This window comes from Mustelus asterias, chromosome 1, assembly GCF_964213995.1.
Source record: "Mustelus asterias chromosome 1, sMusAst1.hap1.1, whole genome shotgun sequence".
Classification (NCBI taxonomy): domain Eukaryota; kingdom Metazoa; phylum Chordata; class Chondrichthyes; order Carcharhiniformes; family Triakidae; genus Mustelus; species Mustelus asterias.
In genome coordinates, this window is record NC_135801.1 from 68,027,871 (window position 1) to 68,044,216 (window position 16,346).

Genomic DNA, 16,346 nt, shown 5'->3' on the forward strand with positions numbered 1-16,346 from the left:
ATTCTTCCTTTTCCAAAATACTGAGTTGGAACAGTCTCAGTGGGGAAGCCACTGGTAACAGCACTGATGGGAAACACAAAGAACCTACTGAACAATTGGCACATGAAAATCCAGGACCCCTAGGCCACGATCTTACCGGCGCTGTCTCGGTTTTTCACCTCTCGAGATCTTACTGGCACTGATTTTCCGGCAAAATTGGCTTCACGCCCGCAGAGGGTGCAGAGCCGATTTCAATATTCGTGATATGCTTTGCATGTGAGTCCTGGACTCTGGGGGGAAATCCGGGAGCGGGGGGGGCGGGGGGGGAACTCTGCAAGGGGAGAGGGGAATATCGGTGGGGGTGGCAATCGGAGGAGGTGATGTCCGGATCAGTGACCGGGTAGAGGTGGGGGACTCTGTAGCGGTAGCGATCAGCAGGGGGGGGTGATGTCTGGGGCAGCAATCAAGGGGGCTGGAGGGCATTCAGATGTGGGGATGCTGGCGTTGGACTGAGGTAAACACAGTAAGAAGTCTAACAACACCAGGTTAAAGTCCAACAGGTTTATTTGGTAGCAAAAGCCACTTCCAAATAAACCTGTTGGACTTTAACCTGGCAATGTCCAGGCCAGCGATTGGGAGGGGTGGGGAATCTGCAGTGGCAGCAATCAGCAGGGGGGAATGTCTGGTGTTGGAGACTGGCACAGGGAGCGATTGGCAGCGGGTACCAATGTCTGAGAGGGGTAACAGGCGATCTCCCAGTTCAATCTTTTAAGTATCAAAAACTGAAGTTACATCTGACCGAGTTGGAGCTAGAAATTCCCTTGGGAAGTATAATGCTTCAGAACATTTCCCCAACTGCGCATTCCATATTGCGCATTGCCTGGCTGAAGGAAGAATCAGAGCATTGAGAAGAAACACGCAAGTGGTGTCGAGAAAGGTCAAAGCACCAACACCCTTTAGACCAAGAGTACTGTGAAAAGGTAAGACAACATCTATAAAACAACTGAGAATATATTTCTTTATTGACAGACACAACCATTAGACTTCATACAGGAAAATGTGGATGCCAATTGCGTGTTGTTTGGCTAAAGTTAATTTTACATCATAGTCTGCTTAAAGATGGCTAAAGCAGCACAGGAGGTGACATGTTTATTTACAGTCAATGTGTGTTTTGCCACTGCTGGAGTTTCTTCCGGTTTGCAGATATGCAAGAGAGAGCAGCCCTTTCCCCATTACTTAAGTGCGATTCATCAAGCAAAACTTCCAGCGGTAATTATAAATTTCTAACAGCAGCATCTATTTTCAAGTGCTCTCATCACACTGTGTACACATCCCACCTAATTGCTTCCCCTTTCAGAAAGATGTACACAGCGATTGCTGTTGTGTACTAACCATTCTTCATGGGATTGACTCAATTCGGTTTTTGCTGTTGGTGTTTAATTGTCTTAATATTCAATAGTCAAAAATTAAGATTTACAAAATGCAAAAATATTGGAAGGGGTCACTCAACAGCTTTAATTTTTGGGGAATTAATTTATAGAAATTCAATTGCAGAATTATGAGACAAACAAACATTACAATGAAAGTTCATATACTGAATCTCTCTAGATTTATATGGAGGAAAATTAAATCAATAGCAAAAATGCCTGGTGATGCTGCCTGTTTATAGTGAAAGGTCAGCTGTTCCCAAGTATTCACTCAGGAATTGTGACACAGGAAAGCTGGATTCCACAGCAGCCTCAGCACTCTTTGGTAAATCAGCATTGCTCTAAAAGGTACCTTTCATTGCAAGATAACAACAGGTTGAAGTTAAGAGCTCAGCTGCTTCAAAACAGAACTTGTGTCACTGATCCTATCATTTGTTGAACATTGAGAAACAAAAAGGAACTATGCCTTGTGCTAATAGTGGTGGAAGAGCCAACAGATGTCGCAGGTACTGATTTTACAAGAAGTTCATGAAGCTCTGCAGGTTTTATAAGGATTTATAGGCAACCACAAAAAAAACACTTTTTAAAATATTATTTGAAAGTAACCTTTGGTCACACAATATAGAAACTGAAGTGCAGAATTTCAGTGCGCTGGGAGTTGAGGAAAGGATGAACTGATGGTCCCCTCAATTACCTTTGGACATCAGGGAGTACCTACACAAAACTTTCATGAGATGAAACAAAATGACACAGTAGAGTGCACAGTCAGTGAAATCAATAGGTAACGGTTCGTTTTCATTCATGTGCTGTTTGACCAGGCCTAAAAGCCACCAATTTCTCCTTAGGTTTAGCATCCATTTTCTTTGATTGCACGTCTGTTAAGCATTTTGTAACATTTGACTATAATCAAAGGGAGTCATAATAAAGAAAAATTGTTATTCTTATTTTCACTTGTATTTGACTTTTAACAAAAATATGCATCCTATTTAAATTAAAACACATTATGTAATAAAAATGCATCAGTACTTATGGTTTAAATTAAATAGAAACTCAGGGCTTCACAGAATAATATTTTCAATCTTGAACGCAGCTTGGTAAAATTCTCTTTTTAGTAAGGAGCTTTCCGATTTTTAAAAAACAGTAAGGTTGTAATGTTTCTTGGCCAAACGTATCTAGTAATTTAACCATTGACTGCAAACTCTCCCTATGCTTTCATTTTTGTGTTATGATTTTGAAATGCATAAAAAAATGAAACATCTCAACACAAAACATTTTAAGATATTTTAATAGGTGAGGAAATTGGTCTGAATTTACTGGAGGTATTATGAAATGGTTATTAGCACCTCCAAAGCATTGCCGGAATAAATAACTTCACAATAAATGGGCTTCCTGCAACCTGAATGTTAAATCAAAAAATCTGAAGGTATATGAATTAAAATACAGCACATCTTCATAATCAAATCACATGTTTTTATTCATTATCCAATAAACAATGCTATCCTCTTCCATCATTAGGTTGATTTTACCATATCATTTAGATTGACTCTTATGTTAAGTTAAATTATAGATGAATAATATATCAATGAGATCTGAAGGGAGCTAATTCATTCTAAAATAATTGTCAGCTGTATCTGAAAAACTAGATACTGCTGGAGCTTACTACAAAATGGCAGATTACTGACAACCATATTTACTCACATAATTTACTTTTTATACCTAATTTGTGTCTACTATATCCTTACTACCATCTGTTCATTAGGGCAATCTGAACTTATTGAACCCCAAATGTTCATTTCATTGCTATTTTAAATTGATAAGTGTGCATTTGTAGCTATTAAGCAGGTTCAATAGATTCAGCCAACACATAACCATAGATTTATATTGCTCCAAGCAGCCAGTGGATACACTAAACCACAGTATAAAGGTTGAAAGCACAGCAGCTGAAATGTCAACAGTAACCTCATTTAATATTAACGCTACAATTACATGACACGTGAAAGAAGTGCTATTGTCAAATGTTGGTTAGTACATAGACCTGCACTCTGCACAGTACTGGCGATGGGAAACAATACTTAACTCTACAATCCAAAACAGAATGAGTGTTAAATACAGTGAAGTTCAACGACAGACCTCCGCATTCTCTGTGAATTAGTCACTTGTCAACAGAAATCATAACAGAGTTATAAAGTGCAAGCATACTGCACAATAATAACAGATGTATCTATTTCTACATTATTGTCAGATATTCATGCTACCCAACTTTGAGATGTTACTGTAGTTATATTCATGGTTGGACAATGTTGTTGGCTTCAGTTTAACCTTCCATCACATATATGAGCAAACAACAAGAGGTGATGGTGAAATTCATTGGCCAACAATGAATAATGTTTTTACCTGATTATTTATTCAAATTAAAAAAGGAACTTCAAATTGAAAGATTCGTTGGCTGAGGCAGATTATGAAGGAAAAACCTGCCCACAGACATAAAAATGTAAACAGTGCTGAATTGGCCTTAAAGTAGTACATACTTCTGTCCTGCTATTACTGTATCTATTTTCTTTTCATTATCAAACCTACAAATGTGCCATCAAAAAGTCCGAACAATTAATTGACAATAGAGAACACGAGCGCAACAGATTTCAGGTTGTAATATTTAAATTAATAAGCTGTAATGACAAACTAGTAAAATTGCTAATGTTTATAAGAAATGCAAATTGCATCCCATTGGTTAAGCTTCAGGACAGGATTCTACTACAGCTAGCTCGAATAAATATTGTAATTTGAGCAGGATATCACATTGAGTATTTCAGTAAAGAATAATACTGAAAGACGTGTTTCCCCTTCATTGTTTAGTTAAATAATATCCTTAGCTTTGGCTTTTTAGTTATCTTTAGTGAAGCCTCTAAAAAAATGATGCATTAATATCGTTGAAACATTGAACTCTCCCAGAACATTTCCAACTGCTATAGCGGTGAGAATAATGGAGTGATCCACACTGGTCTCTCAGGCGCACTGCACTTTGCAATCTTCCCACACTCAATCCCTTTTTGGAGAGTTGGGAGTTTCGCACTGGCATGGGTTTGGGAGTGGGGGGTGGAGGGCCGGGTGGGGGGGGGGTGCCTAAAATAGCAGGTGATCCCAGCTTCAGAGTGTTCGGGCGGTATTTACAAGGGTGCCCCAGTGTCAGAGTGCACTGAGAGACTCCTCCAATCCCCTACGGACATCGGGAATCCCCTCTCCCCTATCGGTGGCATATTCCCTCTCTCCCTCCCCTACACAGCTCACCCGCATTGAGGCCGTCCTGATGGGTCCCCCTGCCTGATCCCTGGCATGTTCCCCATCAAGACCCACGACATGACTCCCCCCACGCCCACAACATAATGGTCCCCACTTAGGTCCCACCCCCTCAACACTGCTCCTGGCACAATGGCGGTGTCAACTTGGAACCGCTGGTCTGTCCGGTGGCCACGGTGGAGTGCTGCTGATGTGCCAGTTGGGTACTGCTGGTGTGCAAAGTGGGCACTGCCCTATGGGCACTGCATGGCCATGCTCCCAACCATCCTGGGGCTTCAATAACCCCCGAGACCTCCCGGCTTGACCATCGCACCAGATCTCCTCTTGTGGAGGTCAGTCATGATTCTCAGTTATTGCACTGCGCCCAAAGGCGGATGAATTCCGTGCACTGGGATTCGAAGGGCTATACATAGTTAAATGCTGCTTAGACCATAAGATATCGGAGCAGAATGAGGCCATTCAGCCCATTGAGTCTGCTCCGCCATTTAATCACGGCTGATAAGTTTCTCAACCCCATTCTTCTTTGATCCCCCAACCAATCAAGAACTTGTCTATCTCTGCCTTAAATACACTCAATGACCTGGCCTCCATAGCCTACTGTGGGAATGGATTCCATAGATTCACCACCCACAGGCTGAAGAAATGCCTTCTCATCTCGGTTCTAAAGAGTCGGCCCTTTACTTTGAGGCTGTGTCCTCAGATCCCAGTCTCTCCTACTAGTGGAAACATCTTCACCACATCCACTCTATCCAGGCCTTTCCGTAAGTTTCAGTGGGATGCCCCCTTATTCTTCTAAACTCCATCGAGTACAGACTCAGAGTCCTCAAACGCTCATCACTCATCTAGTTTTTCATTCCCAGGATCATTCTCGTGAAACTCCTCTGGACGCTATTTATCCCCAACTATGCTAATTGGCCTCAGACCCTTTTTGGGCGCAAACTGGTTCGTGCCATTAAAAAAGGGCCGGGAGAATCGCAAACTGTTTGGCGCCAGGTGCAAAGCCGATTTTTAGGCCCACACACTATTCTCCGGGATCAGCGCGATCTGCGTCAGACGTGGCGAAGTTGGAGAATTGCCCCAACTGCATTTCGAAAACACCACTGCAAGTGTGTGTCTCCTGTAGGCAGCTATCACTTTTTTTCCCTGCAGATGTAACTGGCTGTTACAAGATCATTTCAATATTTTCTCTGCTATAAAGTGTTTTCATGCTAAAGATATGTTTGGACAAACAACTCCAAGGATTTGTACTTGCTGGATAAACACTTGTTCTGCAAAGCTTTTAAACGTACCATTAAATTCTCTCAGAATAAAAATGTGAACTCAGAAGTGCCTTCAGCTCTCCTTTTCAAATGAAGATAAAGCTGAAGGTGAGGGGAAATGTGGAGATGGTCAGAGAAGCAATAAATGCAGTTATTTTTAACTATCGTTTCAACAGTCTCATACTTCAGAACAAACATTAAGATTACCAGGTAATTTGTGCTTATATCATACATGCCAATATATTTATATACCCACTAAATGCTCACCTTAAAAATGGAAAATAGCAACCTTTAAGATACATTATAGTGCATGCACTTGGTAAACTGGCCCTCATCTGTTACCGTACCCTTGGTGCGTAATCTCAGTGCAATTGGATGTAAAATAAATGCTTGCTGTCAACTAAAGGTGTAGATACTTCTTGATCCAGAGAGTTATATGAGTGACAGAGGAACTAGTACTATACTTATTCTTTTTAATTGACTTTTTGTATGCACTTGTGACATAAGTACTGTACTGAGGTTATCTTTCACCGTGTATATTGGAGATGTATTTAATATTCAAAATACATCTTTATGCAAAGTTTCCAAATGACTGGAAATTTCGGTTTATTTTCAGTTAAGCTTGTAATTCTAGAAATAGTACATGAGGAACTAAACTCGGAAACAATAACGGCAACTTGCTTTGAATTTCTTGTTATTTCCTTTGAATTCTTACTGTCTTCCAACTGTTGTTTTTCTATTTCACCAATTGCTGTCCCATCCCCTGATAGCATTGATTTCTATCTGGATACAGCTCTGTGGGCACTTTCTAATGTTCATACAGTGATCTTAGACTGAATGAACTTGGTTATATTGATGACAAACAGATATAATCCGAACCTGATCTTGCCTTCACCTAAATTTCCTGTCTGGATACAACTTGGGAATTAGACCCAAAAGTGTGTAATTCTGCTGATGTAAAGTTATTGAATCATAGAATCCCTACACTGTAGAAGGAGGCCATTCGGCCCATCGAACCTGCACCGACAACAATCCCATCCAGGCCCTATCTCCATAACCCCATGTTTTTACACCGCTAATTCCCCTGAATCTAAGGGGCAATTTAGTATGGCCAATCAGCCTAATCTGCACATTTTTGGAGTGCAGGAGGAAACCGGAGCACCCGGAGAAAACCCATGCAGACACGGGGAGAAAGTGCAAACTCCACACACAGTCACCAGAGGCCTGAATTGAACCGGGTCTCTGGCGCTGAGAGACAGCGGTGCTAACCACTGTGCCACCCTTGCTTACAGTCTAAATACTTTCCCTTGATGTTCAATGGCAATACTATCATTGAATTCCCAACCAATACATGCTAGAAGTCACTAGTCACCAAAGACTAACTTTTTCTATTTACCTATAAAGACAGGTCTGGGGGTGAATATCTCACCTCCTGACTCACCAAAGCCTGTCCACCACCTCATCTACAAGGCACAATTCAGGAAGGCGTTGGAATACTCTCCACTTGCTGCGATGAGTGAAGCTCCGGGACAAAGCAACCTGCTTGAATGGCATCCCATCGACCAAATTAAACACTTACTCCCTCCTTCATCGGTGCAGAGTGGAAGCAGTGTATACCATTTACAAGAGGCAGCACACCAACTCGCTAAGTCTTCTTCAACAGCACATTCCAAACCTGTGACCTCGACCACCTTGAAGTCAAAGGGCAGCAGGCACTTGGGAACAGCATAGCCTGCAAGATCCTGTCCAAATTAAACACTATCCTGACTTGAAAATATATTGGTGTTGCTTCATCAATGGGTTAAAATCCTAAAACTTTCTGAACTCACTCCCTAACAGCATTGTGGAGCCATCTTCCCCATTTGTACTGCAGCAGTTCAAGGTGGAAGCTTACCGCTTTTTCAAAGGCAATGAGGGATGAGCAATAAATGCTTGTCTTGCCTGCAATGCCCATATCCTGCGAATGAATAAATGAAATTAATAACATTTCCTGCCAAATCATTGCAATGCACCCAAAGTTAAAAATGAATCTGAGTCAGTGTAAATAATTAAGGCTGAATGAGAGTCAGACTCACACCAGATTGTTTTTTTTGAAGTATAAAAATTCAAGTTTCAGCTCAGTGAACTAATGTGCATACATATTAGGCACATATTTTAGAACATACAGCTGGTATAGCTTTTCAATTTTTAACGTGACATATACTTCTGCCATCAACATGCATTAAAAGAAACCAAAAGTATAGAGCATATTTCAGTGAGGATAATCCTTTTTAAAAAATAAGAAAAAATTGCAATAGAACATCAGAAAAATGGTTTCCTATCATGCCTGTAAATCTGATTGGAAGATTTGCAGGAAATTGCAAGAAACTCATGTGAAACTCTTGGGGGCAGGGGGCAGTTTTATGGGTGGGGATGCATTTTGGCCAAAATGATCACTACCCTCCTGTGAAAGAGAGGAAATTTAGGTACATTGCACTTCAACATACAACGCATACCCAAATTTCTTCTCTCTTTTAGTGACCAATTAGTTTGCACCCAGGTTACATGCTTCTCCAAGTGTAAATGCACAGGAAATTCAAAGCCCTCATGTGCTCATCCAGGGAATATTACCATATTGCTATCAGAGGAGAGAAAACCTCGTTGATGTTCCATTCCCTAAACCATAGATAATAAGTCAAGTTGTACTGCTCAAACTGGGATCAACAAATTCAACAAAGCCCACAGTTTCAACATGGGATCATTCTAGGCTGCAATTATGTACTGTATAAAATCTGACCTAGCAAACCAAGCCAAATTAAGATTCAATTTTTTATATATCTTAGTTGGACGTGCAAACATGGAGATGTTCCAAGTTAATGACGAGGGATTGAAAAATTTTTTTAGGTTAAATATTGCTGATTAATTCGTTTTGCTGGGGTATTATTTTAAGATCTTGAAGCTTTAATGGAGCAATTAGAGCATTAACTACTTCTAATATTATTGCAGGGATATGCAATTAATCTTGAATTAAAAGAAGTAAAGCTACTAGAAAACAATTTTAGAAATATTTATTGTTAGGTGTTACAGCATCAGCAGTTGAGAATTCACAGCAGATTACATTACTTTGGCTCTGGTTCAATTGTTTATTCCAAAAACCACCACAGCATGAAGTGGGTAAAGCTTCTGAGTTTATGAACAAGTATCCTAACCTGATAAATGCTGTTACATGTAGAGTTTTATTTCAAAATCATGAAAATCATCATGTCTTAGTGTTAGCATGTTAAAGGTTAAATAATCTCTCTCAAAGCTCCTGTGCCCCAGAATTTATTTACATTAAATCATTTATCAATAAGACCACAGTATCAAAAAATACAAGTAAAAATATCTGTAAAAGTATCCCACAGCTTGTTTATATAAAGATCTTCGTAGAACTCAAATTCTTTTCTGTGTACATATGTGGTCCCATCAGGCTTTTTTGATTATTCTGAAGTTTCTTAATCAACCATTCAAACTGTTTTAGATTGTTGTAGTACAATAGCAAATACCCATAGCTCTTAAATGTTTATATACTGACAAGAATGAAGAAAAGATGAAATAGCAGGGAAATAGCATTGACACCACTTGTTGAAGTTACAGGATTTCAGAAAGATATCCATACAACCAAGTAAGCAATAGAATTAGAGAAGAGTTGAGTACAGTCTCTGGGAAGTTCCAGGAGTGGTTTGGGAAAGGAACCAATGCACTCAAACAGTTTTATGCGGCTCAGAATAGAAAATAAACAGAGAAACTGAAAATCAAGAAAAGAAGCCTTAAATCTCACTATAGGCTTAGTCACGACTGACAGGTGAATGCTGCAGATTTATGAATTTACCCTATCCAATCAACAAGTATGCACTGAAACTGCACTATATGATAATAGCAAACCCATTAATATGTTTGCATGAAACTTCTCTGCCCTCCATTTTAGCCCATTACCGTAACATCCTGCTAAATGAATAGCTTCAGGTACTTCATATGAACATAGAAATGAGATTACTAATGTCAAACAGCCTCATTTCAACCTATAGGAATGAAATATGTGGAAAATTAAATTGGAACTGACAAAAACTTTTCTTCCTGCAGATGTACTTTGATACCTCATCTCTAGTTAAATCCCCCATTTCTATCAGGCAGAATAACTTTACAGTTCAAATAGTAGTTCTCAAAAGGCCATAAAGTACAGATGCAAATGTTCTCTAACATTGCATGTGTAAAAAAATGTGGGTATTTCTAAAGGCAGAATATTGTGTTTTTATGGTCAGGGACACTATGGGTCAGAAAGTTGCTAGTAATCTTATCAGTGCAGAACCATTTATTATTGATTAATGTAAAAAAAAAGTTTTTTTTAAATCATTAATCTTTTCTTGAAACTTTTGGTTCTTCTAGCTGCCCTTCAGAAGACCTTCGGATTCAACACTAATTGGCTTAAACCTTTAAGCTCTTTTTTATTCCTCAGTTGATCCAGTTTTTAGAAAAAATCATATCACAAAGCACCCATATTGACACTTAACATCATCCGTTACAGCCCAAATATGCATTGCATCACATATGCGCCCATCTAAAGGAACGCCTTCCTTACTATTTTGAAACTTCTAAGGGTGATCTCACTGAGGTGTCATGAGCTCAAATGGATTAATCCAAGCTAATGAATACAGACTGCCATTTTGAAGCACTCGATACATGTCACCGTGCCATGTGACTGATGCCCCTGAGCTGTGACCTTTAACCATCCAGTTCTAGTCGGCCTTCAGTGCTTTCCTGGTGCTGTTGCTCAAATAGGCCTCATAGAAAAACTGGCAGAAGAGCACAAAGTAGCTGAGGTACATGAGGGAGGACCAGACAATGTTGTGCATGTGTGATGGGCACTGACCCTGCTGCATCCACTCATACACCAAGTAGTTAACAATGCAGCCCAATATCATCTGGGTGATCTGCGTCATGGTGATGAACATGGCGAACTTGCGTGAGACTCTGAAGCCAGCTGCCCGCAAAGCGTAGTAGGAGTACATGACAGCGTGCACACCATAGTTCATCGTCATAAACCACCCTCCTCCAGCGATCATGTCTTTGTAAGAGTACCAGGAGTAAAGCAGTACTGTGATATGATGGTACCAGTGTAGGAAAATGAGCTTCTGCTTCCGCAGTATAATGAAGAGTGTGTCCCCTGAAAAGACAAACAGGAACACTTTTGTAAAAAGCTAATTTCATTGTATACGGTTTGTCTCTATTTGTACAAACACTTGATGCTGCAGTTGTTTGAAAACATTACAAAACTCTCTCCAGAAAAATGCTTACATAATTTTAAATCAATTTGAAATAGGTTATAATCTATGATCAACCATCAAGACTTGGAGTTTTGAGCAGGTTTGTGAACTGAATATTGAATGTCTGTTGAGCACACATTTATAATCCTTTGAATGTTTCAGTTTTTACAGAAGTACAATCGTTTAAGGTATAAATTTTGTTAAAACATGTGAAACTTTACAATTGACCACTGCCTGCTGTTTTTTGAATAAATATTCTGTACTAAATAAAGGATTTTAAACTGATAAGCAGAACCATTACCGCCAGAAAATAACCTTCAAAGGTCAGAGAATGATAGAGAGGAAGTTAAAGGATATCACTGGTGAATAGGATGACTATAATAAAAAAAAGGCTGCTGTCTATCATGTTAGATAATACACTGGCTTTAAAGAGGGATATGTAAAACAGTGCATGTGGAACACAAATGCTTAATTGTGATATCACTCCCTTTTTATAAGATTAGTTCAAAGATAAACTATTCATTCCTAAGCATCATAAAAGATACATTTTTTAGAAAAGGTATTAGCTTCCACTAAGATCCATCAAGCAGTGGTTGTCTCATTTGTTTTTTAATTGCATTGGGATTTTTGTTTACAAGAATTTGAATGGGGGGAGCAGGGTTTGAAAGGAAGGTTTCACATAAATAGTCAGTTGGACACACTTGAACATGGTTTTTGCTCGCTATGGGCAGAATTTTACGATCCTCTGCCAGTGGCTTTATAGGGATTGTAAAATACTTTGAATGATAGTGTGTTCATGCAATTTAAGCTGGGATAAGCAGAGCTGACGCACCTGCCCTTGCCCCAGGTCAGGTTCTTAAGTAGCTAATGACCACTTAAGGCTCGTTTCCCATCTACCCTCAATTTTCAGGCTGGTGGGAGGAGTTCATGGGAAGCCTCGGGTGGGCACCTCCATCATCAGCTCCATTCAATATTGGAGGACACCTTCCGCCACCAAGGTCTGGCTCCTTCAGGCATTCCCCGAAGGTCGGGAGGGGATTTTTTAATAAATCATTTATGGAATGTGGGTGTTGCTGGCAAGACCAGCATTTATTGACCATCCCTAATTTCCCTTGAGGCGGTGGTGGTGAGGCCTTCTTAGAACATAGAACATAGAAAAAATACAGCACAAACAGGCCCTTCGGCCCACAAGTTGCGCCGGTCATGTCCCTACCTACCTAGGCTTATATATAGGCCTACCTATAACCCTCAATCCTATTAAGTCCCATGTACTCATCCAGAAGTCTCTTAAAAGACCCTATCGAGTTTGCCTCCACCACCACTGACGGCAGCCGATCCCACTCACCCACCACCCTCTGAGTGAAAAACTTACCCCTGACATCTCCTCTGTACCTATTCCCCAGCACCTTAAACCTGTGTCCTCTTGTAGCAGCCATTTCAGCCCTGGGAAAAAGCCTCCGAGAATCCACCCGATCTATAGCTCTCAACATCTTGTACACCTCTATCAGGTCACCTCTCACCCTTTGTCTCTCCAAGGAGAAAAGACCGAGCTCCCTCAGCCTATCCTCATAAAGCATGCCAACCAATCCAGGCAACATCCTTGTAAATCTTCTCTGCACCCTTTCAATCATTTCCACATCCCTCCTGTAATGAGGCGTCCAGAACTGAGTACAGTACTCCAAGTGGGGTCTGACGAGGGTCTTATAAAGCTGCATCATTATCTCCCGACTCCTAAACTCAATCCCTCGATTGATGAAGGCCAGCATACCATGCACCTTCTTAACCACCTCCTCTACCTGCGAGGCCGATTTAAGAGTCCTATGGATCCGGACCCCAAGGTCCTTCTGATCCTCTACATTGCCAAGAGTCTTACCCTTGATATTATACTCCTTCATCCCATTTGACCTGCCAAAATGGACCACTACACATTTATCCGGGTTGAAGTCCATCTGCCACTTCTCCGCCCAGTCTTGCATCCTATCTATGTCACGCTGCAGCTTCTGACATCCCTCCAACCTATTCACAACACCACCAACCTTCGTGTCGTCGGCAAACTTACCAACCCATCCCTCCACTTCCTCATCCAGGTCATTTATGAAAATGACAAACAGCAAGGGTCCCAGAACAGATCCCTGGGGCACTCCACTGGTGACCAACCTCCATTCAGAAAAAGACCCATCTACAGCCACTCTCTGCCTTCTGCAGGCAAGCCAGTTCTGAATCCACAAGGCAACAGCCCCTTGGATCCCATGCCCTCTCATTTTCTCGAGAAGTCTTGCATGGGGGACCTTAACGAACACCTTGCTGAAGTCCATGTAAACCACATCCAACGCTGTTCCTTCGTCAATGTGTTTAGTCACATTTTCAAAGAACTCCACTCGGCTCGTAAGGCACGATTTGCCTTTGACAAAGCCGTGCTGACTACTTTTGAGCATACTAAACTTCTCTAAATGTTCATAAATCCTGTCCCTCAGTATCTTCTCCATCAACTTACCAACGACTGAGGTTAGACTCACCAGTCGGTAATTTCCTGGGCTATCCCTATTCCCTTTCTTGAATATAGGAACCACATCCGCAATCCTGCAATCCTCCGGAACCTCTCCCATCTCCATCAATGACGCAAAGATCATCGCCAGAGGCTCAGCAATCTCTTCCCTCGCCTCCCACAGTAACCTGGGGTACATCCCATCCGGTCCCGGCGACTTATCTATCTTAATGCTATTCAAAATTTCCAACACATCCTCTTTCTGAATGTCCACATACTCAATCTTTTCAGTCCGCCTCAATCCTGTAGTACAACCACCCAGGTCTTTTTCCACCGTGAATACCGTGGTAAAATATTCATTAAGCACCTCTGCTATTTCTTCCGGTTCTGTACAGACTTTCTCACCTTTTATAGGTCCTATTCCTTCAAATCTCATCCTTTCACATCTTGAACCGCTGCAGTCCCTGTAATGTAGGTACACCCACAGTACTGGTAGGGAGGGTGTTCCACCATTTTGACCCAGTGACAGTGAAGGAATGCTGATACTTTTCCAAGCCAAGATGGTAAGTGACATGAAGGGAGACCTCCAGGTGGTGGTGTTCCCATATGTCTGCTGACCATTTCTTTCCAGATGCTAGTGTTTGTCGGTTTGAGAGGTGCTGTTGCAGGAGCTTTGTGAGTTCCTGCAAGACATTTTGTAGATGGTACACACTGCCACTACTGCTCATTGGTGGTGAAGGGGGTGAATGCTTGTGGATGGGGGTGCCAATCTTGCAGGCTGCTTTGTCTTGGCTGGTGTCAAACTTTTGAGTGTTGTTGAAGGTGCACCCATCCATGCAAGTGGACAGTATTGCACCACACTCCTAACTTATGCCCTATAAATGGTGGACAGGTTTTGGGGAGTCAGGAGGTGACTTACTTGCTGCAGAATTCCTACCCTCTGACCTGCTTTTGTGGTCACAGTCTTTATATGGCTAGTCCAGGTCAGTTTCTGGCCAATGATAACCCCCCATGATGTTGATAGTGGGGGATTCACGATGGTAATATCATTAAATGTAAAGGGGCAATGGTTAGATCCTCTCTTGTTGGAGATGGTCATTGCCTGGCACTTGTGTGGCGCAAATGTTACTTGCGACTTGTCATCCCAAGTTTTGAAATTGTCCAGTTCTTTCTGCATTTGGACATGGACTGCTTCAGTATTTGAGGAGTTGTGAATAGTGCTGAACATTGTGCAATCATCAGCAAACATTCCCAATTCTGACCTAATGGAAGAAGAAAGGCCATTGATGAAGCAACTGAAGATGGTTGGAGAGAGTGAACGTTAAAGCTTTGCCTTGGACGGTGTTGACTTCCTTCAGTATTGTTGGAGTTGCACTCATCCAGACAAGTGGAGATTATTTCATCATTCATGATTTGGGAGGCAACAGAACATTCAAAAGACTTTAAAAACAGGAGATAAGAAAGGAAACATAATAGTTTACAAGGACAAAGGGTTCAAGGATGGCTTTAAGAAGCAGTTGATGATGACAGATGTAAAACAGAAGGGGGAGGTATTTGAGGCAAGCATTGATCGTGCCAGTTTATCAGAATGGGATGGAAGTCAGTAATAAAGTCCATAAACACCATGCACCTGTTAGAGGCGAGAATGTAGTGGGTCAGCAGAAAGAATCAAAGGTGGCATTGCAAGGTGATGAAGAACAGACATCAGATATCATCGACAGAACGTGGGGAGAGGCGACAGCGGAGAAGCAAAAGGGGACACAGAGGCCATGGGGAGCAGGGGGAGCGACGGGGGGGGGGGGGGGCGGGCGGCGCGGGGGGCGGGCAGCGTGGGGGGGCGAGCAGTGGGGGGGGGGGGGGGGGTGGGAGCGGGTGGGCAGCCGGGGTGTGGATTGAGTGGGCAGCGGGGGGGGGGGGGGGGGGGGGGGGAAAGAGAGCGGGCGGGCAGCGGGGGGACAGGAGCGGGCGGGCAGCGGGGGGGGCGAGCAGCGGGGGGGGTGGGAGCGGGTGGGCAGCCGGGGTGTGGAGTGAGTGGGCAGCGGAAGGGGGGGGGGGGGAAAGAGAGCGGGCGGGCAGCGGGGGGCGAGAGCAGACGGGCAGCGGGGGGGGGGGGGGGTGAGAGCGGGCGGGTGGGAGCGGGCGGGCGGGAGCGGGCGGGCGGGAGCAGGGGGGGCAAGAGTGGGCGGGCAACAGGGGGGGTGCGAGGGCAGGCGGGCGGTGGGGGGCGGACGGCAGGGGGCGGGAGCAGGCGGGCATCGGGGGCGAGTGCGGTGGGGCAGCGGGGGCCGAGTGCGGGCGGGCAGCGGGGGGTGCGAGCTGGCGGGCAGCGGGGGGCGCTGGCGGGCAGCGGGGGGGGCGGGCGGCAGGCACAGGCGGGGGGGGCGGGCAGCCGGGGGCGCGAGAGGGCGGGCAGCAGGGGAGGGGGCGAAAGCAGGTGGGCAGCGGCGGGGGGGGGCAAAAGCAGGTGGGCAACGGGGGGGGGGGGTGAGGGCGGGCGGGGGCGCGAGCAGTCGGGCAGCCGGGGGGGGGAGGGGCACGAGCGGTCGGGCAGCGGGGGGGGGCGCGCGAGCGGTCAGGCAGCGGGGGCGCGCGCGAGCGGTCAGGCAGTGGGGGGGCGCGA

The 16,346-nt window shown here is 43.5% G+C and overlaps 1 protein-coding gene across 1 annotated transcript in view; it reads right to left on the minus strand.

Moving 5' to 3' along the window:
- Positions 1-986: 986 nt before the first annotated feature.
- The window catches only part of elovl6 (ELOVL fatty acid elongase 6), a 108,885-nt gene continuing 93,525 nt past the window's right edge, over positions 987-16,346 (minus strand). Inside the window, exon 4 of the mRNA XM_078213506.1 lies at positions 987-11,141. Coding sequence (XP_078069632.1) covers positions 10,714-11,141 — 428 coding nt within the window. The 3' untranslated portion in view covers positions 987-10,713. The remainder of the gene's footprint in view (positions 11,142-16,346) is intronic.